Genomic DNA, 23,680 nt, shown 5'->3' on the forward strand with positions numbered 1-23,680 from the left:
CTTTAAACGATCATTGCCACCGATCTCTATCTCTGAACTCTTGAGCCTCACTAATTTCTCTCACCGCCACATTCCCTTTCCTCTAGTTCTGCCTCTACTTCGACTGCAACCTTCCGTGCGTTTCTTAGATCTCAAGCTCAGGGAGGCATTGACGGAAGACGACGACGACTTCAAGCCTTGGGTGCTGTGATGTGTTGTTATTGCTACTTCTACTGATGCAGATCTTGTCCAGGAAAAACACCAAGATCTTCTCTGATGCACCAATGGATTCCTAGAGCAATATTTTGGGTGCCCCATTGAAATATTTTTAAATATATAACCTACAATAATGTGCTAATGTATGTTTGGGTACCCACAACCTTTTTCTGTCACGGCGCAAGTAGTAGCACACCAGCAGAATGTGAAATTGGGCACCTGTCACACTACTCACCACACAACATATCACACCACCAGTCACACAAACATTGTTATGTGACAAGTAGTGTGGCTAGTGGTGTGGTGTTATGTATGACAACATAAGTGTCGATATTTGGATCGTATTAGTTGATTTGAGAAGTTCAAGTTCACATAACAAGAAACAAAGGTTCGTTATTTCTAGTCATTTTCTTTTTCTTCTAGTGTGATAGGTAATGTGACATGGGGTGTGACATGAGGTGTGACATTTAGTGGGATAAGTAGTGTGATATGAGGTGTGAGTATGGCATAGGATGTGATATGGAGTGTGAGAGGTAGTGTAACACCACTGACATGAGGTGTGACAAGTAGTGTAACAGGGGGTGTGACATGTATTGTGATAGGTAGTGTCGCAGTTAGTATGAGAGGTAGTGTGATATGGGGTGTGACAAATAGTGTGATAGGTAGTGTGACATGCTGAGAGGAAATGTCAAAATATGCAAAATGATGTTAAAATTTACACTTTTCATTCACATTTTTTTTTCAAGTAGGCAAAATTGTATGAATAATACATGAACTATGCTCCACTGATAGTTAACTCAGTTAGGTAAGGATAGCTTACTTTTAAAACTACAACTTATTTGCATGAACTCTCTAATCCAACCCAGAGGAAGATAAAGGGTTTGACTTAAGCTGATAATATACATGGACCGTAATTGGGTAGTTAACAGATGTATTGAAACTGAGTAGAGTTAAATAGTTGATATATGTATGCTTTAGTTTTCAAAGTAGGGTAATCTTAATTCTCAGTGGAGCATAATTTATGTACGCTTCTTAAAATTTTGTCTTTCAAATAACTTAAATTTTGTCAATACTCGCTCAAGTTTTGTCTTTTTATAAGAATTTTAACTAAATAAAAGTGTGGATTGTAAATTTGGGAGTGCAAATATCAACTCCTATGTAATATTGAGAATAAATATATTTGACCCAACCGAAAAATAAACTAATTTCATTCTCAATTCAACTTTGTTCAACTAACAAACGGTATATAAGAGGACTAGAGTACTATATGCGTGTAATTTGTCAATTTAATTATAGTTGTTAAATAATTTTTTTATCTGTCAAAAACTCGAAGTAACATATATAATTTACACAACATGTATAACTATGACGGTGATACATATGAATGGTCAAAATTATTTTTTCTTTTTCTATATCATGGGCAGAAAGAAACCAATGTGTCTAATGATGTTGTGTAACATTTACATTGCTTATGAAGTCATGTGAACATTTCCAAAGTGACAACAAGGTGAATAAAATAAGAGAATCCAACGATTTTGATCCATATCCACTTGCTCAATCATAGTACCATTAATATAATTATCGGGTTCCTAAAATGTAAATTCATCAACATACAAAATACGCTAAATTAACATTTGGATTAGAGGATCAAAATATTCTACGTGTGTTGTAAATAATTTGACCAATTTTGTTCTCTTTATAATTTTTATTGTGTCAACCAAACTAACTAAGAGGTCCAATGAACAAGCCAGGCTACCTAAATGGCTCGATGAAAAAGCCCAAAGTTGTGGGCCTGGTGAAGTCTGGGTTGCAAAGAGTCCCCAAGAAATGGGCCCCAAAGAAAATTAAAAGTCTAGGCCTAATGAGCTAGGGAAGAAGTTGGAGCTGGACTCGGGCCCGCTTGTTGTTGAGCCTGCCATCGAGCCCGTGGGAGTGGCAGTTTCTGACGAGTCCACAGTTGTGGTGTGGGATGTGGTTTTTAATGAGGAAACCCGGGTTAAGAGGTGGCTCCTTTGGCTTGATTAGTTTTTCAGGTTCGTTGAATAAGTTAGCTACGGCTAACAGTTCTCGGTTTCTTATGGGTCTTTCCTCAAAGATTCAACATAGAGACGGTTATAATTATAGTATAGAGTTTTGATAGTTCTGCACATTTTAAATTCTATTATAGCCTGCGAGGGCGAAATGTGTTCATGTTGTTTCATACTTTTTCTGATATTAATATATGACCTAGCGTCAATTCTAAGAAAAAAAAACTAAAAGGTCCAACTTGTTTATTAATAAATAAATAATTTGAATGCTATAACCAGTCTAGCGTGAGTCAAACTCACAATTTTCTACTTACAAAATAGAGTTATGCCACATATCATGTATTATGATAATAATAAATCCATTTAGCTAAAAGTTAAGTAGTTGATGATATAATAATTGGTAAAAACTGAAGACTGTTCACTTGAATTATTTTTTAAGAGCATTAGAGAAAAATCTAAGGACGACCTTGACCTATTCGTTTGATCTCGTAGCTATACTAATTTCGGTTTAATGGAAATAACTAAACCCTTATTTCCATTACGGACTTGTTCTTCTTATATAAAATTTTTAAACTGAGGTTAATTGTTTATTTTGACCGTTTAAAGAAAGTTAACATAAATAACCATGCTTAGATTTTAGTGGTTGATATTGATTTATAATAATAAAAATAATTATTGGTGTCTGTTGTGTATGGTGCATTGAATCCGTTTCCACTATATAAATGTGGTATCATGAATTCATGACGTCCTTAATAAGGAGCAGTGCAGTCCCGTTCACATGGTCAGTAACTAACCGTTGAATTCATACTCAACCATCATTGGATGTAAATTCAAGGGTTGAAAATAAAATAACTCAATTTAAAAAAGATTCTACTCACTTTTAGATTTACATCCAATGGTGGTTGAGCATGAATTCCATGGTCAGCTACTGACCGTGTGAACGAGATTATGAAGCAATGTCTCTTGAAACAAGTCAATTCTTACGCATATCCTCTCATGGAATCATGTATATATATATATATATATATATATATATATATATATATATAGTCTCTATCCAAAGTGAAGCTTCACTCTGAAATTATAGAGTGAAGTTCCAATTTTAGCATACTTTTCGGTCAAATCTTTTCAACATAAGTGATTCAATATTTAGGTATGCTATTCAAGATCATCTCTACAAAGTTTCATCCAATTTGACAATTGTTTGAGCTTTCAAAATTGAGATTTACACGAACGGTTCACGTTGAACAGTTTTAATTCATTCATTGATTTAATCTAATTTCAATACCTTAACGATGTCCGAATTAGATGAAACTTTGTAGAGATGATCTTGAATAGCATACCTAAATATTGAATAGCTTATGTTGAAAAAATTTGACCGAAAAGTGAGCCAAAATTGGAACTTCACTCTATAATTTCAGAGTGAAGCTTCACTCTGGATAGAGACTGTATATATATATACACACCAGGAAAATGATTTTGAAATTGAATTCATATCCCATATGTCTCTGCAGATGGATGTTATTTGTATTGAGAAGACATTGGAATTACTATTGTTGAGCAGTTGTCATGCATGTGACTTCATATTTTCCACGCATGATCATAGGATTCATATTCACTAATTCCTTGAAAACCCTTCACATTTTTCAGCAGTTGCAGGTGTACGTTGGCCTCCCCACTCATCAATCAATGTATTGCCTTCCTTAGTTCTGAACACGCGCTAATACATTGGACGGATTAGGCCAGTGCTATCTTGTCGAGTACCACACTTACAACCTTTCTTAAATTTTAAAATGTCATAACACACGAGAATTCCAGGCCAACATCCAATCGTTAGAACCTGCAAAACACATTAGTTAGGATAAATGTCATGATAATCTTGAATAACTGATACAGTCCAATGTAATCTAACTGAGTTTGAGATTTGTCCTAAAAACTAGTGAATGGAGAAAAGGAGCGACTTAAAAGCCCAACCCAAATTTGAGAGTTGAAGAGCCGGTAGCATTATCAATGGGCTTGCTCACAAAAAAATCAACTAGGGCATCCAATCTTGTCCCCAATTATTTATTATAAAGTGGGGATTAGCTGCTTCCTTTTTCATTTATTTATTTATTTATTTTTACCTAATCAGACCATTAATTCAACGACTATTTTACCGTCACTGCTGACGTCAACGACCATCTCAAATCCCTGGGGCCATTTGCCGGTTTGAGCTCACCGGCGATGTATTATTACTTCTACCGTTCGCCTGAATTCTTTTTCTTTTTCTTTTTTGGATACATTCGCCTGAATTCTTGTTAATGTTTATAACCTGGACACTTTCGATTTGTCTACGTAGGTGGACTTCTTCTTGGTAACATACATTTTCAATATCCACCTCACTAATATATTTGACAACCTCGTTCTTATAGAAACAGGATCAAATCGTTTTCCCATTTATTTCAGAACGTAAGAGCATCAATACATATTACAAAGAGTATCAAATCGTGTTCACACCTTACACACCAAGTCAGCAACAGAATTATTCATATGTGGAGTAGGAAATTAAATCGCAAAATTTAATAATCGAAATTTTGAGAATTTTCGAGCCCCCGGTTGACGTGGCAGTAGCACAGTGAGCAGTGATTGAGGGCTATATCTCTGCCACGTGGTAAAATTCCATTTACACGGAGGAAAGGACCAATGAGACGACGTCCTCGTCGTCCTTATAAATAGTTACCACAGCTAACCCCGAAAACCTCATCGCATTCTCTCTCTCACACTCTTCACCAACACAAAACAGAAAGTCACAGAAAGCAAAAACGCACTTCCCCTTCTGAATCATCAATGGCGGAGAAGGCCTTCAAGTACGTCATCCTAGGCGGCGGAGTCTCCGCTGTAAGTCTCTCTCCGATCCTTCCTCATCTGTTTGATCACGATTTTGGTGTTTTTTGAGTCGTAAAAATTGATGCGGAATCTGTATACTGGAGTGTGAAGTCTCCGGCCACTCCGGCGAGGTTTTCGGTTTGTTCAATTCGTATTACAGTAGGATTCTTGTAGTTTTACATAGATCTGTGTATTTCCGCTATGAATTATTGAGTAATGGACGTTCTTAAGGTCAGTGTGTGCTGCTGTTATAGTTGCTTTGGTTCTGAGATTTGGTTAGTTGTGAGGGTTGATGATATGATTGCGTATCGGAAAGTTGTTTAGATTTTGACTAGTTAGTGTTGTGAAAGGCTTTGATCAGTGTGAAATGATGTTTTCTTTGTTTTGTCGAATTTTGTAGGGATATGCAGCTCGGGAGTTTGCCAAGCAAGGTGTTAAGCCTGGCGAACTAGCCGTCATTTCCAAAGAGGCGGTACGTTACTTTGGTTGTGTCCAGTTGGTTGTGGAATTCGAGTTATTTTCATGCGGTTCGTGTGGAAGTTTTTGTGAAAAGTACATCAGAAATAATTTATATGCAACATGATTGCTACTTTTAACGTAACTAAGAAATAGTTTTCTTATTGAACTTGATTTTAGATTGTTTCTTCATCCTTCATGATTGCCTACTTGTTGCATTACTTTTTGTATAGACTTAAGTCACTGTAGTTAATATTATTGCTGCTGTTTCTGTTCTTGTTCTCGCAGGTAGCTCCATATGAGCGTCCTGCACTCAGCAAGGCTTATCTCTTCCCTGAATGTAAGTATTGTTCTTTCAGTTCCAATTTAGGAAAGAGCTGCAGTAATTTATTGTGACATGCAGTTCTTACATGCACATGGCACATCAGTGCAAGCCAGCCTCATTCGATGACATTGTAACTTAGAGTTCTTATGTGTTTTTGCAGCTCCTGCTCGACTTCCAGGGTTTCACACCTGTGTTGGAAGTGGCGGAGAGAGATTGCTTCCTGATTGGTACAAAGAGAAAGGTTTGCTTCTCCTGTGCATCACTGTTCATAGTTCTGTACCAAACATAGTTAAATAAGTTTGCACAACTGATAGAAATATGTTGAGATGGTTGTGTAAAGACCAGCATTGCTGATTCTTGTTCCAGACTCTATTTTACTTCATTTTCCATATTTCATTTTGATCGTTACAATGACACTAATTGGATGCAATCATTATGTATTAATGCAGGAATAGAGTTGATTCTTAGCACTGAAATTGTCAAAGTAGATCTTGCCGGGAAGACTCTTGTTAGTGGAACTGGGGAATGCTTCAAGTTTCAGATTCTTGTCATTGCAACTGGTTCAACTGTAAGAAACTCTAAAAAGAATGAGAGGTTTCTTCTATATATTAGCATGCTGATTAAATAGTACATTTTCTATTTATGTAGGTTATAAGATTGACGGATTTTGGTGTTAAAGGAGCTGATGCTAAAAACATTTTCTACTTGAGAGAAATTGATGATGCTGATAAGCTCAATGAAGCAATTAAAGCAAAAAAGAATGGAAAAGCTGTGATTGTTGGAGGAGGATACATTGGTCTTGAGCTTGGTGCAGCATTGAGAATTAACAATTTAGAAGTTACTATGGTGTATCCTGAACCGTGGTGCAGTAAGTGATTGTTCTGAGTCTTATATTATTTTCTGTATACAGACAACAATGAATTTTCTACTCCTAATACTGTAGTTAGTACTCTATGAGCCTCATTCCTCAATTTTCTTTGTCCTGGTAGTGCCTCGGCTTTTCACTTCTGGTATTGCTGCCTTCTATGAGGGTTATTATGCCAACAAAGGAGTTAAAATCATCAAGGGAACAGTTGCTTCTGGGTTTGCCGCTGATTCATATGGAGAGGTAAATGTACAATTACTTGGCATTTTATAGTGTTCTTCTATACACACTTAAATAGTGTTCTGAATACTCACTTTTGACTGTAATGCAGGTCAAGGAAGTGCATCTAAAGGATGGAACCGTGCTTGAAGCTGACATTGTTGTTGTTGGTGTTGGGGGAAGGCCACTAACATCCTTGTTCAAGGGACAAGTCGAAGAGGAAAAAGGTGGAATTAAGGTATCTAAACTTCTTAATTCCTTCTTCTTTCTTTCCCATACCTTGAGTAAATTACTTTTATCAGTTTTATGTTTAAAGTCCTTATTAACAGTGTTAAGCTTACATAGTAATTCATAACTTATTTCAATGTAAATGAGCATTCAGTTTTACAACATATTAAGCCAACCACTTGGAACTGACACAGTATTTAAGTTATTAAGGGAATAAGGAAGTTGGACCCCAATCCAATTTACTTGATGTCATTATGGGTTGTACTTTTTCTCTGAAGTCACAGCAATTTTCATTTTACAAATATTTAGTGCATTTCTTTTTAATTCCTGTATTGGACCAGTGTATGCTATTTCTGTAGAATCCATTTTGATATATGTTGTTGATTGCAGACGGATACATACTTTAAAACAAGTGTTCCTGATGTGTATGCTGTGGGTGATGTCGCCACTTTCCCTTTGAAGTTGTACAATGAGAACAGAAGAGTTGAGCATGTTGACCATGCACGCAAATCTGCAGAGCAGGCCGTAAAGGTATGCAGCTCCTCCTAGATTTTTGGTATTTTCCACTGAATTTGATTCCATAGTTCTTTCAAATGAGTTGGAAACCCTATCTTGTAAACTTATTGGCGAAGATCCAGAAAATAATTTAGTACATTGATTTTGCAGGCCATCAAGGCAAGTGAAGAGGGAAAGACAGTTGATGTCTATGACTATCTGCCATACTTCTATTCTCGCTCCTTTGATCTTTCATGGCAATTTTATGGCGACAATGTTGGTGAGACCGTGCTCTTCGGAGACAGCAATCCAACCTCACCAAAGCCCAAGTTTGGAACGTACTGGATTAAAGACGGTAAGGTGGTCGGTGCATTTCTGGAGGCTGGCACTCCCGAGGAAAACCAGGCTATCGCGAAGGTTGCAAAGCTCCAACCTCCTGTTGAGAGCCTAGATCAGCTTGCAAAGGAAGGTCTTTCTTTTGCTAGTAATATCTAAACCTGAAGTTGATACAAAATAAATGGATTGCTTGTAGCCAGAAGTCTAGATAGCTATTTTAGACACTTCTACTTTGGTTTTCACTGAGTGATTCCAGTATTGTAATTTGGGATTGATTACATAAAATTCTTAATGTTGCAGCACTTGAACTTTTAAATTCTTGATTATGTTATCAGCGGTCCCATTTTGTAATATTACAGAAGTGGAACCATACTTGTATAAGATTAAGCCTCATAGTCATAGTTTTCGGATTTTACCAGATATCACCTGTTTTCTTCTGCTAGCCGCATTATGTTACAGTTAAATGTCAGTCTCAATACAATACTGATATTACTCCTCGTGTGTTTGAAGTTTCTAGGTAGTTTACTGTGTGTTAGGGCGTAGTGTACAAGCGTTTAATCTCGAACCACTGGATGATGCAATATGTATGATACTTATGTGCTCAAAGCAAAGCATGATGAGTTGATCAACTTCATATTCATGCCTTGCATACAACTATATGAAGTAGTAATATACAACTATATGAAACAAGGGTCAAGGGCATTACGAATCTTCGGCATCTTATAAGGGCATTACGAATCTTCGGCACCCAAGCATAAGGTCTATAGATGCGAGGGCATCACGCCCCCTCTTCCTTAGAGCAGATGCACCAATGGTGCGATAGGTGGGTGGGACTTGGGAGTGAAGACTAGACTACAAAATGCAATCCATCGAGCTGGTGTAGTCTGGGTTACACTGGGCTCCACGTGAGACCCAGCTAACCGGGTAAAAGATGGGGTAATTGTAAGTCCTCTAATTAGTTCGTGCTAGGAAATTGTGGGTCCATCTGTCATCCCATGTGCAACATCTTATGTTATTTAATTAGAGTAAAACTAAGGCATGGTATAAACAAGAGCCGTTGATCAAAATCAAATGGCTGCAAAATCCATATTGAAAATTCCTTTTTTTTAATATGTATTCAATAATACTTAACATATAAATAAATAATTTTATATTCAAATAAAAATTATAACAAAAATTATAAGACAATAATTGTGTTATAATTTTTTTTAATAGAATGTGAATAGTAATTTAATCAAACCTTTGATTAGTCTTGGTTAATTTTTTTTAGAATCGACGTAAAATCGTATATTAATTATACAAAATGTATGAGAGAGCGGACTAAGATAGGACTAAGATAAAATTTAAAATGTGCAGAATAATCAAAACCCTATATTAGATCTTAAACTATTTTTATGCTAAATCTCTTAGTAGAGACAAAAAAAGTCACCAAGGAGCAGAGAAGCCGGTCGTCACTCTAGCTAGAGAAGCCGGTCGTCACTCTAGCTTCTCCAAGCCTGAACCATCGACACAACCATCTTCAACCCGATCTGGCATGATCTGATGTGAGATCTGAGCAACCATCTCACTGTGAACGTCTCTCCTCAGGTGGCTCAACACTCGCATAACCAATTGCCGGCCACGACACACCATAACGACTTGAAGCACCATCGGGGATAGATCCGGATCCCATATCCGAACCCCAACCCTTGCCTCCGACATGATTGTTGTAAACCCAACAATCCACCTCTACAAACCTGAAGCCCAGGAACCCTGCATCTGGGTTGAGAAGCCAGACCCGAAACCTTGCAGAAGCTTGAAAATGACAAGGGTGGAATCCGATGTACACGACACTAGGGACGTTAAGAGCGCCCTTCGGGTAGAAGAGACGGTGCTAGAGTGATCGAAAACCATACCCGGAGGCACCGCACTCCCAACCCTAGCAGCAGAGAGGCACCGCTAGGTCTCGTCATTGAATCTAGCTTAATTTCATATTTAAGATGTACTTGGTAAAAATCTAATCCAAAGCCACATCCTCCTAATCAATCCATTGTTAAACAAATGAGTAAGATTGATTTGGGTGAATAGAGTATTAACCTAGGTTGAGAATTAGTCAAACCCACCCACAATGGGTGCATTTGCGTTCGAAAAACAACCTCCGGATCTGTGACAATCTCAAACAATCTCAGAGGAAGGATTTGAGAATTGGGGCCAGTCAGGGGCTAAACTACTTTGTGATTACTGTATAAGCGGAATTATTTTCCTTCGACTGAGGATCGACAGATTTCTACAACTGGAGGCAAAGATCATCAACAAAGGGGCCAGTTGAAACCGGCTGTCGATTTCTCAGCAAGGGGTCTACTACAAGGAATGCCTCCTTTCACATTTCGAGTGTATGTTCTGGGATTTTGATCAAATAACTAGGCCAATTCCTCTAACGTGTTTGTTGGGTTCACAAGCAGCTGTAATGCCACGAGTCTCAGAGACATTACAGCGCTATCAAACCACCAATTATAACAAAAGAAAATAATAGAAAAGAGCTTATAATAGGGATAAGTCATTCTTCATTAAGAAATATTGATAAAGAAGTGAATTCAAATCCACATTAACAGAATCTACTACAATAACCAAGAATTGCTCTCCAGCAAACAAAAATCTCTATTTAACTTGAATAAGAAAATGGTTTCTCAGTACGCCATATTCCAACCACCCTAGTCAAAGAGACTGAAGCCCATGTCCTGCAACCAACAAAACAAGACAGTATAAGAAGAGGCTCAAATCAGATGTCATAAAACATGCCGGAATTCTAAGCCTGCTACGTCTGGGAGTTATGGACAGCTAACTCTCTCACTGCGAGCTAAAATGAAGGCAAATAGTAGAACTATTGATTTCAGCTATGATCCTATAAACATAAAATTTCCCTACAACTCTCACATTTTAACTAAAAGCATGAGCAAAGGCCAAGTATCAGCAATTGGGCCTAGTCATGTTTTCATGATATAGAAGTAATAGAACAAAACATATCCCACACCATGCACACATAAATCATATTGAGATAACTTACATCATCAGACTCCTCTTTCTCCTCAATCTTCTCTTCCTTCTTTGCCTCAGCTGCTGCAGGAGCAGCAACACCAGCAGGGGCAGCCACCGCAACAGCACCACCGCCACCAGATGGGACAGAGGCCAACTTCTCCCGTCCAGAGGCAATAAGCTCTGTTATGTCCTTACCCTGAACTTCCTTGAGAAGAAGCTTAAGCATGTCCTCATCAGCTTCAGCACCGACTGTGTACAAATCAAAGTATTAGAACTTGAATCTCAAAACTAACACTCCGCAGACACAGCTCTATGCAATTGCAATTTATTTTATTGTAATTCATCAAAGAAAAAAAATAGAAACAATAAACAGACTTGGTAAATCAATATGCTCCAATAGCATATACGTGATGGTTTCCTTGAAGATGTTTAATGACAAATCCTAAGAGAAACATTTCAAGCAAAAACCCTGGTGGTTGCCTAATATATACGTGCACCGAAACCTCGTAAAAGAAGTTAAACCCAATTTCTCGAGACCTAACTCATTGAGGTCAACAATAATTCATTTCATTTGATTATGTCAAGTAATATCAACCCAAAAGCTATATGCTACAGTTAAATAACCGAAAACGCTAATGCTACAGCTCAATAATGATAACAAACATTGCAAAGTAGGAAAAAAGAGCATGAATTTAGAAACCCTATAGAACAAACCGAGCATAAATTCTCGGGGCATAAATGTAACCATATAATGAGAAAATAAAGCACAGAAAGGAAAAACGTACCGGCACCAAGGATGGTCTTGATGTCCTCGGCAGTGGGGCTGGTCTTGCCGCCCAACAAAGCAAGCAAATAAGCAGCGATAATCTTCATCTCTGTTATCAGAATCAACGTATAGAGAAATAGATTAACACATATATATATATATATATATATATATATAGAGAGAGAGAGAGAGAGTACTTGATTGCGAGAGAGGCTCTGGATCTGGGTGAGTATGAAGGAAGTGTGTGAGCAGCGGGGTGAGAAAGGATGCAAGGGAGGCCTGATATACAGCTTTTTATGTGGAGCTGGTAGGGTTTTCTTCAGGGATTTTTGATTGGGCTTCACGGGTCGGGGTTTAAGTTTCGGGTTGGATCCGTGATCTTCACTATCATGGCCCATTCTACAATCAAAAAGACAAAAACTAGAAAGACTAGAATTGTCGAAGTGTACCCGTTTGTCTTCTCTCTTTTATATTATGATGACAAAGAATAATGCTAAATGAACTGTCTTTCGGTGAACCATATCAACCACCTACCTCTCATCTTAGGTGGCAGTATGATAAACTAAGGTGCCACATAGATAACATCAAATCATAATTTTTTTTATTTCGTATTTTAATTTAAACTAATTATGATATTTCTTTTAACATCTCTCGTACTTATATTGTAAATCTTTTTTTTTTGTTGATCTGATCATTCCATGACATTTTTGTCGGAACTCTTTCAGTCCCTAGTTCGACGTCCTCTCCACCATAGCTCCCATCAACTCCTCTTTGATCAATTGAACAATGTCATTTCAATCTAATAACGGTTTTATCATAAACTCTCTATCCATTAATTTGATCATTATTATCAAATGCCAATATTTGTTTGGAGGGTCTAGGGAGAAGTTCCATGTGTCAAGAATTTCTGCAACTATTCCCAAAGTGATGTGCAGTGATGGTTTAGACTCAATTCATTACTATGTGTAAATTCTTAAACGGATAATTCAATTAATTGTGATATATATATATATATATATGTACCTAGAAAATTGAGGAAAAATTGAAACCCTAACCCTAATTGTGCAAACTTGCCCTAAAAATCACAACTTTGTTTTCAGTTTGGGGAATTTTACATAGAGGGAATGAGGGACAAAGAAAGTGGGAGGACAATATCAATAAGAAGTTGAAACACAAATTTGGTAAGGTTTAATCCAATCCAAATGTGACAAAAAACTACACATGAGAAAACCTAAATCGGAGATCTAGGATCTAGAACATTGACTAACGAGGAACAAATAGAATCATATAGATGTCTAGGCAGCAATGTGGTGTGATAAACAAATGGTGATTACTATCAATCAGTTATTCGAATGAGGATGTGTGAAGATTGAGATCGAGGATTGGAAGAAGTACATAGAAGAAACCAATGTAAACAACAATATCAAAAAGTAAAGAAAACTAGACTTTAACCTAATCTTCATTATTCAATTTGTTGGCAACGCTTTTCTATCCATGAGAATCTGTTAATAGCTTTCACTCAACGATGCTCCTACACTCCAAAACAAAACTTATATATAAAGATCAACTAATAAGATTCTAGAAAAAAAGGCGCAACTTGGTTTAATTTTTTTTCAAAGTTATGATTTAGCTACTTATATAACATGAAAATTTTAAGAATCATACTTGACAAATGCCCCACTCTAAATTAAGGGTAATTTAGTTTCGTTACCTTTAAAATGGTACACAACATATAGATTTCGACCCAATACTTGTACCTAACGTTAACCCCTCCGTTTGTTTTATAACTTTCCGTATATATATTTTTTTACAAGGATAATTGTGTTCACCATCCTTTTTACATCTCTCGTGTCCGCTTCTGCAACTCCATCCACCATAACTAACCCTAAACCGTCGCATCACCATCCAAACCCTCGACCTCCCAAACAATGTTGCCCCACCCGACACCTCTATGCCCCACCCCTTCACTTATATCTTCGCCTTCCAACAACCCCTCCCAACACCCTCCCGACTTCATCATCATTGACATCATCCACAGTTAGGCTTCTGACGTCATCAACTTCCTCTGAATCTCAAGAATTGTCTTTAACATGAATGAGTTCTTAATTCTCCTGATGTGTTAGGTAGAACATCAATCGATTTGGGCTGTATGAAAAAGTCAGTTCCGATTTGAAGCTATCCATGTTCCCATGTCTTCCTAATCGAGTCGAATTGACAAGATCTCAACTCCCCATTTTTGCCATAAACAATGGTAAATTGGAAGCAAGAGCTTCAGGGTTGTGGTGAACAACTTTTATGGGTTGGAGTCGAGGTATATTGATTATTTCAAGAATAATTTGGGGAGCGGGATTGTTCCGGTTTCTCTATGCAATAGAGCGAAGCTGTTAAGTTTGAAAGAGGCCAAGTTGCTTCAGTTGACAAGGAGAAATCAAAGTGGTACTTGAATTGGTTAGATTAGATTATTCAAAGAAACCGAACTCTGTTGGGCTTGAGAGGGATTTTGAGACTGATAAATGGTCTCCACCATGTTCTCTGGTTTGGGAGGAATTTTGATATACTTGCGCAGTGCACACAATGAATTGGCCGCAAAAGAGGAAATACACTATTACCCTTGCAAATTAGAGAGAAAACTGTGCACCAAACGAAGGGTTGACGACATGTATAAATATTGGGTAGAGTTATAGACGTTGTGCACCGTTTTTGAAGTTAACAAAACTAAATTACTCTTAATTTAGAGTGGGACATTTGTGATATATGGTTCTTAAAATTTTCATTTACTTGGTTAGAACAAGTCAACTACTGTTCTAAAAAAGAGGCCACCTAGGCGTTAGGAGGTGGGTCACTGCTACGTTTTTGCCTATTCGGCCATTATGGCGTTCGAGGGATTTGGCAGCCGCCTGGGACCGCCTAAGAAGCATTCGGTAGTCCGTGTCGGTCAAAATCGGTGGACTTTTTTTTAAAAATTAAAACGCATTGGAAGTATGAGAACTTCATGATAAAATTTTATTTCGGATGATGACACGGAGTTTGAGTCCAATACCGAAGGAATTAGGGAAGTATTTGGAGAAGAAGAACATGAAATTAGTCTTTCATTTCATTTACAATTTACCGTTTGTTATAATATTATTGTATAAACATTGGACTTAAGTTATTTTAAGTTTAGACTATTTTGATAATTGATATATTGAGCATCATTATATATTTTTAATCATATAAAAAATACATGTATAAAAATAAATAAAGATTTAATAATTCGAATCCACATAGGCGCCACTTAGCCGTTTAGCCGCTAAGAGGTAATTGTTCGCCCGAGTACCGTCTAACACTTTTTCAAACCTTGGAGTTAACAATAGATATCGAATTGTTTTGGCTTTCCAATGTGCAACCAAAAACACTAAATTTCTTTTGAAACACTGGGAATACTAGCAAGAAGGAGCCATAGTGAAGGTTTCTTTACTTTCTGTGTCTTTGCAGATTGTATGAGAGGTGAGGAGGCCAGTAACATGGTTGTCGCCGACGTGCCAGTGGTGATTGATATTGAAGCCTTTTTAGTAGGCCTGTAAATTAAGCCCAGTGTTGATGGGCATACCCAAACTTAGCCCAAAAAATTGGGCCGCGGGCCAGTTCGGCTCAAACTGATGGGCGGGTTTTACTCAGCCTGTTTTGGAATTGACAGGATATGGGCAACACTTTTCAACCCCTGAGCCGACCCAAAGCCTTGCCCATATGGTATATTATAGGACTGACCCGTAGCCCGGCCCATTCTAGGCCCATGTTAGTAATAAATGGTTTTTCTCCTTTAGATTTAAAATATTAAATATTAAGAATTAATTGTTTGTTGGTTCAATTGACAAATGTGTTATTTTTATAAGAAGAGGTTCATGGCTTCAACTTTTATCTCTATCAAATTTTGTTCAAATGAACATTAAAAAAATTATTATTTAAAAATCACGGACCAAATGTAGGCCGGGCCGTGGGCGGGCTTTTTAAGCCCAAACTTTATCCGCCCAAAGGGCGGGTTCGAGCTTCACATATTGTGATAGGGTTGGCGCTGCCCTGCCCATTTCACATCTAGGGCAGAAAAAGACATGGGCCAGGTAGTATGTGGGTCTTCATATCTTAGGGTCGGACCGGCCCAGCCCAGCCCATTTTACAGGCCTACTTTCTAGTTGCTATGAACATAAGCAGGCAGTCGTTGCAAAATAGAAATCACACAACATCAACAGGTGCTGACAACTCTAACTCTGGTATCTACATGCATAAAGTTCCTGGTAGCCTTACTGAGATCAGTTCAAAAGTCATTGGTCCAAAAAAGGTCTCCATCGGACCTTACCACCGAGGTAAGGATAAGTTACTAGACTTCGATAGGTAGAAATGACACTCACTCGAAAGCCTTCTTTCTCATACAGGGAAAGATCTAAGAGACTTCGTTGGAGCTACAACACAATTGGAGGAAAAAAACTGATAAAATGATTTATGGTTCACATTTAAAACCAATTGACAATGGATGGAGTGACCCAAACCCTTATAAACTGACAGACTATGTCACATTTTCTCATGTGGGATGTATATTCTCAACACGACTCCGCACGTATGGCGAATTTTCAAGTCATACACGTGGCAACATTTTAGGTGACGTGGAGTTTGTATAGCTATTTGAGTTTCACACATAGACGTGGGTAACCTAGCTCTGATACCATGATAAAATGATATGAGGTTCAAATGCAGAACCAATTGACAATAGACAGAGTGACTCAAACCCTTATAAATCCACATACAATTCAAATTCAAAATAGAAGAAGACAAATGAAGGGGATCATTTCAAGAATAAGATCCACAATTTGTGCTCCATGAATTGAGGATTTAAATTTAAAAATTCAAAATAGAAGACAAATGAATAGGTCATTTCAAGAACAAGATCCACAATTTGTGCTTTCACATTTGTCCACCATATCTAGCCATTCATCCCCTTACATCTCCACCCTTCATTTGTGACCATAAGGCCTTTAAATACCCTCATTCTTCCCAATTCGTGTAACCTTCTTCACCACACTAAAACTTCATCAAAACTTCATATTTCCATAGTTTTAACATAGTTTTCTTAGGCCTAAGTTATATATATCAAGTTGTGTAAAGAGAAGTGTAAAGTGTCTTGGGTTTTCACTAAAAACTAAAGATCTTTTACACATTTGATGAATCACAAACTTTTTTCATAGATTTGGGTTGGAGTAAAGAGTTGTGATAGTGTGAGGGTTTTATCAAAGTCATACTCATTTCACTCTCTTCATCCTCTACTCATAGTCATCCTCAACTCTTGTTATTTGTTCCTAGATTGTGTGGATAAAGTATGATGTTCATGAAGTTCTTCATTTGTTAGAACCCATTAATACCATACTTAGAAGCATTTTCTTTCTTATTACATCTTTGTGGGTAGTGAACCTTTAGAGGTACGGTTTGGTATCATTTATACCAAACCCTTGGTAATCTATTCTCTCTCTACCCTACTTCTCTTTTGATGTATTTCATTTTCAAGGGTTTGTTGTATTTACCGGGTTGTGAGTAGTTGGATTTGAGGCTAGGCTAGCCCTAGCCAACTCATGTGCTAATGAATTCATTTACTCTTAATTGATGTTGATGCATGTTGAATCTATGGGTTTCTACACTTAAAATGCTTACTAAATGTGTTGCTAGTTTTGTCATCTAGAAACATGTTTAGGTAATTAATGAATCGGAAATTGAAGTTGACAAGTTCTTGAATCCGTGAGCATGGGTAACCTTTAAGTGGTGGCTTAGTGTTTCTTACGGGAAATATTAAGTTGCTTGAATTTCTTACCTTGAACTCAATGCTTGTGCCATGAGTGTAATTACTCTAAGGGGGTGTTATGCTTGTGGTGCATAACTCATTTGTATTATAAGGTAATATAATTAGGACTAAGGTTGTGTGATTTAATTTGGCTCCAAAAGATTTTGTTAAATTACATGATTAGTTGGTTTCTTGGTAGCTTCACCAAAGCATTAAGGGGAAGTTTGTCAAATATGTTTATGCATTAATCTTGAGTTACATTTGTGAATGAGTAAGGCTAGGTGCAATGCCTAAGTCTCTACTCCTCTTTTGATTTTATCTCTACATTTACCTTTCTTTGTTGTTTTTGTGCAAGAATTAGTTTGCTTAGCTTAATTCTAAAATCAACCAAGTCAATTCACTACCACTTGTTAATACCATCTCCATGACTACTAGCTTCTAAAGGGCTAAGGTTGTGAACTTATAAAAAGTTAGAATGCATGTTTTTCTTGCGGAAATCTAGTTAGAGTTAGGTTTCCCATAATCCCTTCAGTACGATACTCTACACATTCCCTTACTAAAACTTGACCTCCTATACTTGGGAGTTGGTAGCTTCACACATAAATACACATAATCATACTTAAGTGATGCAACCAACAACCATCTTCAGCAGGCCAGAAGGTTTGATTCCTATTATAACCGGGGACCCCTCAAGCTTGAAAACCAACTCCCATTCTTCGTTCTCCAAGAGTTGTTTGATCTCTCTGTTATTCCTCCAAGAGAGGAAGTGGATCTTTCTTCTCAAACATAAAGTGAGGACGCAAATTGTCTACCCTTGCTTGCCTTGAAGTTCTTCCATGATTCATTCCCTAGGCCTACTGAGGAAACCCTTAATAGGTCGAGTTGATTCTCCGATGTTAAGCACTTGCTCGACTCGTTTCACTCCAACTGTGGTAAGGCTTTAGAACGAAGAAATCAACTTACTACATTCCAATGTATCATAAAGAATTTCTGGAATTCCATGACAGAAGCAGGGCGAAACCCAATAACCAGTGTTATTGGCATAGTAATGATGCCGTCTATAATGGTTTTTTTGCAGTGATCACTACAGTACTGTGGAGCCTATTTCTAGAATTTATACGGCTCAATCACCCATATAGTCCAAATTAGGAGTACCGGTCATCCTCTAAATCAATCCAATGTATAACAAAATTAAGAAAGTCCAGGGTGACGTTCAAGCCTTTAAGAGCAGAAAGCCTCTTGGTTTTCCATTACAAACATCAGGTATTGCAAATCCCAGCCATAACTATCAGTGACCTCACCATTACCTTCTTTGTCAACTGCATAGCTTTGGAGTAATGCAGTTACCAAAACTTTACAAGTTTACAACTTATATTGCATTCATCAGTTGTCTCATCAAGTCAAGTAAAAGTATCGCATTCCTTTCAAAAGTGTTAGCTCAACAACTTCTTGATTTATGGACATATTCTATTTATGTAGTTGTAGTAATTGACTTTTGTGTTAAGTGCTCATATTAGATAGGTCTCCTATAAATGTATGATATGAACTTGTATGAATTACAATCATATATTATATCTGATTTGGTATCAGAACAGATCCAAAAGGGTTTGCTATTTCCTTTTTTTTTTGAAGTAAAACCTCATTGTTAGGATTTTCTTGTCTCAAATCAGTATTGTGTACGTCTGGCGTTGGTGTTTTGTCAAACGGTGTTAAAGGTCTCGGTATTGCTGTGTGAAGTTCGGCAGTGTTCTCCGAGCAGGTCATCCGACATCTGTGTCTTAGGTCGTCGTTGAGACTCGTAGTTAAAGCCTCCGGATCGTTCGGCTTGTTCCTCAAAAGCTTCCAGGCTGTCGAGGAAGTACCATTGTGAAGACACTGTCATCTCCTTGGAAGAAATCAATCCGACCTGGCTGTAGCCTTCAACGACCCAATTCCAATATTTTGACCTGATTTCAGTGTTCAACCAGTTTCCAGTGTAGATTCATATGTTTTCTCCTTGTCAGTGCAAGTGCACCAATAATGCAGGTTCACATGTTTTCTCCTTATCAGTGCAAGTACACCGATAGTGCAGGTTCACCTGAAGCAAGTTGTTATCGTTATTTTCCGCTGCATCACTACTAATATGTTGATTTTTTTTACAATGGGTTCTGGAATAGAAGAAAGTTTTCAGGCCAATGATGTTCAGAAGTTTAAAGTATATGTCAAGAATTCTAAAAGCAGTTCCTTTGGGGGGGGGGCCAAACTCATTGGAACTAATTTCCGTAAATGGAAAAGAATTATGATAGCTCATCTCAGAGGAATGCACAAGATGAGGCATGTAACTAGAGTAACTAAAGCCCTAGTGAAGATGATGATGGTCTTGTAATGTCTGTATTATACAAATCTTTGAATGAGGATATAGTTGACCTGGTGGAGGCATGTGATACTACTCAGACAATATGGAAGACTTTGGAAGACCTCTATACTAATGAATCTGATTTCATACAGGTTCATAACCTCTGCCCACCTCATTAATCGTCTTCCATGTAGTATCTTCCAAGGAAAAGTTCCATATGAGGTGCTTGCATCTCATGTCTCCTTGCCCTCATTTCATAATCTCTTTGTTCGTGTTTTTGATTGTGTTGCATTTGTCCATATTCCAAAAAGTCAAAGGTTAAAGTTGGATGTCCGGTCACTTAAATGTGTGTTTGTTGGTTATGGAGGACATCTGAAAGGCTACAAGTGCTGTCATCCACCTATCAGGAAATACTATGTCACTATGGATGTTACTTTCTTTGAGGACATGAACTATTTTACCTCTTCTAATACTGCTCTTCAGGGGGAGCATTCATATTTTGAAGAGTTGTATCATGAAGAGGCTGAGATAGATTTAGTTAAGATCACTGATGTATCAGCTCCGAAGACACCACCAGATGATTCTGGTACAGTTGCTCCAGAGATTCATGTACCAGAAGCTGACAACGCAACTGCCCCTCCTGCCTCCCTTGCTGTTACTTCTATCCCTGACCCATGTTTATCTAGTACAAAAGATCAGTCATATGAGGTTAGTCACTCTATTAGAGTTAATACTAGTGTGGCTAATAGTAGATAATATATTATACTAAATAGGTCTACTCGAGGTCAACCAACAAAAAAGTATGAACCTACCCTTCAGGCCAAAGCTAAATATCATGTGACTAATTTTGTGTCCACCAAAAGATTTTCTGAGTCATATGAATCATTTGTAAATCAAATATCCGCTATATCAGTACCTAACAAAGTGCAGGATGCATTGGAAGACCTAAAATGGAGGAAAGCAATGGAGAAAGAGATAGAAGCATTACATAAAAACAATACTTTGGAGCTCGTATCTCCACCACATGAAAAGAAGGTTGTGGGATGTCGCTGGGTGTTTACGGTGAAGCATAATTCAGATGGGTCAGTAAGTTGGTATAAAGCACGCCTAGTAGCGAAGTGATTCACCCAGACATATAGTATAGACTATGATGAGACATTTGCACATGTTGCAAAGATGAACGTTATTTGGGTATTGCTATCTTTTGGTGATAACTTAAACTAGCCACTTAGACATTTTGATGTCAAAAATGCATTTCTTTATGATGAACTTACAGAGGAAGTGTATATGGATCTTCCGCCAGGATATGTAGTTGGTTATCCAGGCAATGTTCTAAAACTCAGTCAACTCGGCCGAGTACTCGGCTGGTTACTGAGGCGATTTTGACCTACTTAGTGCCTCTATTCGGCGGGAAGAAAATCAGCCGAGTACTCGGTCCAATTCGGTCCAACTCGGCCAACTCGGGTCTAAATCGGTCAACTCGGTCAGCAAAAAAAATAACAAACGACGTCGTTTGCCTTCAACCCTGATTCATCAAGAAATTAGGGAACTTGATGAAGATGATTTTATATCCGATGATGAAGAGGAAATAGATAACTTGAGTTTTGATTTTGAGTCGGATTCGGAGGGAGTACAAGATGGATATAGAGAAGAAGAATTTGAGGCATAGTTACATATGCTTGAGATTGTTTGCAAGAATTGAATTTGGTTTGCTTTTATTACTTATGTTATTGTAATGGACTAATGGTTGTTTTTATTTTTTAGACATTATTATCTCTTAACTATTTTAATATTTTATGGACTATTTTTATTATTTTGGACATTATATATTAGATTATATATTTTAAAAATAATTAAAAAATACAGAAATTAGAATCCGAGTACTCCTCTACTCGCTACTCACTGGCCGGCCGACCGACTACCGAGTAGCGAGTTTTAGAACCTTGTATCCAGGTAACTTCATATGCAGATTGAGAAAATCTTTGTATGGTCTTAAACAATCACCTCGTGCTTGGTTAGGAAGATTTTCACAATTCATGAGGAAGATTGGCTACAAACAGAGTAATTCAGACCACACATTGTTTCTCAAACACCAATAATAGAAGGTAACAACCCTAATTATATATGTTGATGATATGGTAGTTACCAGCAATGATATTGTTGAGATGGATAGATTACAAAAACAGTTAGCCACAGAGTTTGATATGAAGGATCTAAGTACACTCAAGTACTTCTTGGGCATTAAGGTAGCCAGGAGGAGTGAGGGTATCTATATGTGTCAGATGAAGTACGTCTTTGATCTACTAGCAGAGCCATGTATGTTGGACTGTACACCTGTTGACACGCCTATTGAGAAAAATCATTGTTTAGAAGAATATCCATATCAAGTTTTTACCGATCGAGCCCGTTATCAGAGATTAGTCGGGCACTTGATATACTTGACTCCTACCATACCAGATGTTGCATATGCAGTAAGTGTGGAAAGCCAGTTTGTGCATAATCCGAGTGAGGATCACATGAATACTGTTGTGAGAATTTTAAGGTACTTGAAATCAGCTCCAAGAAGAGGAGTGATGTTTTCTAAACACAACAATATTTTTGAAGTTTGTGGCTTCACAAATACAGATTAGGCTGGAAGTATCACAGACAGAAAATCAACATCAGGTTACTTTACCTTTGTGGGAGGTGATCTGGTTACATGAAAAAGCAAGAAATAAAAGGTGGTGGCACGGTCTACTGCGGAAGTTGAGTATAAAGGTATGACTCATGGTTTGTGTGAGTTACTGTGGCTGAGAAACCTGTTATGTGATTTACGTGTCAAACAAAAAACTACCATGAAATTGTATTGTGACAACCGGGCAACAATTGATATTTCACAGAATCTGGTACAACATGATCGCACTATCATGTTGAGTTTGATCGTCACTTCATAAAAGAAAAGCTTGATGTCAATATTATCAGCTTTCCTTTTGTTCCTACATAAAACCAGCTGGAAGATATATTAAATAAATGTGTTTCAAAAAGACCTTTTTATTACTCGCTTGACAAGTTGGATATGATTGATGTGTATGCGCCAACTTGAGGGGGAGTGTTAATTCAACAACTTCTTAACTTACAGACATATTGTATTTATGCAGTTGTAGTAATTGACTTTTATCTTAAGTGTTCATATTAGATAAGTTTTCTATAAATGTATGATCTGAACTTATATGAATTACAATCATCTATTATATCTAAGAGCAGAAACCCTCTTAGTTATCCATTACAAACGTCAGGTACTGCAAATTCCAGCCATAACTATCAGTGACCTCACCATTACCGTCCTTGTCAACTGCATAGCTTTGGAGCAATGCAATTACCAAAACTTTACAAGTTTACAACTTATATTGCATTCATTAGTTGTCTCATCAAGTCAAGTAAAGGTGTCATATTCCTTTCAAAAGATGGGATAATTACTAGTAGCTTCTCATACAACGATCATGACGTAGCTTCCTTGTTCAACAAGTTAGGGGAGAAAGTGTACTTCCACAAAAATGACTGCTACCTCAGCTAGCAGTTCAAACATTTGGAGGACTATTACCAAGAAAACATTTGAAAGCTTTATGATAAGATATATCAGATTATGCAGCAGGAAATAAGATGTCTATGCAGCAAACACAAACACATAAACTATAAACTAGCAAAATCAGAACAGCTAGGAGAAATATAAAGCAACAACAAACACCAGCAATTTTAACGTGGAAACCCTCT

At 37.4% G+C, this 23,680-nt stretch overlaps 2 protein-coding genes and 1 pseudogene across 2 annotated transcripts; 2 read left to right on the top strand and 1 right to left on the bottom strand.

Annotated features, from left to right (window-relative positions):
• The first annotated feature begins 4,960 nt into the window (after positions 1 to 4,960).
• Positions 4,961 to 8,429, top strand: LOC126797746 (monodehydroascorbate reductase). Its single transcript, XM_050524457.1, has 10 exons — positions 4,961 to 5,099; positions 5,488 to 5,559; positions 5,832 to 5,883; positions 6,029 to 6,109; positions 6,318 to 6,436; positions 6,517 to 6,736; positions 6,858 to 6,976; positions 7,065 to 7,190; positions 7,571 to 7,711; positions 7,847 to 8,429. Exons 1-10 carry the CDS (start codon positions 5,049 to 5,051, stop codon positions 8,168 to 8,170), a joined length of 1,305 nt encoding a protein of 434 aa, XP_050380414.1. The 5' UTR covers positions 4,961 to 5,048; the 3' UTR covers positions 8,171 to 8,429.
• A 2,103-nt stretch (positions 8,430 to 10,532) lies between these two features.
• On the bottom strand, positions 10,533 to 12,103 carry LOC126797778 (60S acidic ribosomal protein P2-2-like). The gene is made up of 4 exons (XM_050524502.1): positions 11,990 to 12,103; positions 11,812 to 11,901; positions 11,055 to 11,275; positions 10,533 to 10,728 (listed from the first exon to the last, which is right to left on the bottom strand). Exons 2-4 carry the CDS (start codon positions 11,897 to 11,899, stop codon positions 10,702 to 10,704), a joined length of 336 nt encoding a protein of 111 aa, XP_050380459.1. The 5' UTR covers positions 11,900 to 11,901; positions 11,990 to 12,103; the 3' UTR covers positions 10,533 to 10,701.
• Positions 12,104 to 15,966: 3,863 nt separating this feature from the next.
• Positions 15,967 to 23,483, top strand: LOC126796853 (uncharacterized; annotated as a pseudogene).
• The last annotated feature ends 197 nt before the right edge of the window (positions 23,484 to 23,680 follow it).

Source organism: Argentina anserina, chromosome 6 (genome assembly GCF_933775445.1).
Source record: "Argentina anserina chromosome 6, drPotAnse1.1, whole genome shotgun sequence".
In the NCBI taxonomy this organism is placed as follows: Eukaryota; Viridiplantae; Streptophyta; class Magnoliopsida; order Rosales; family Rosaceae; genus Argentina; species Argentina anserina.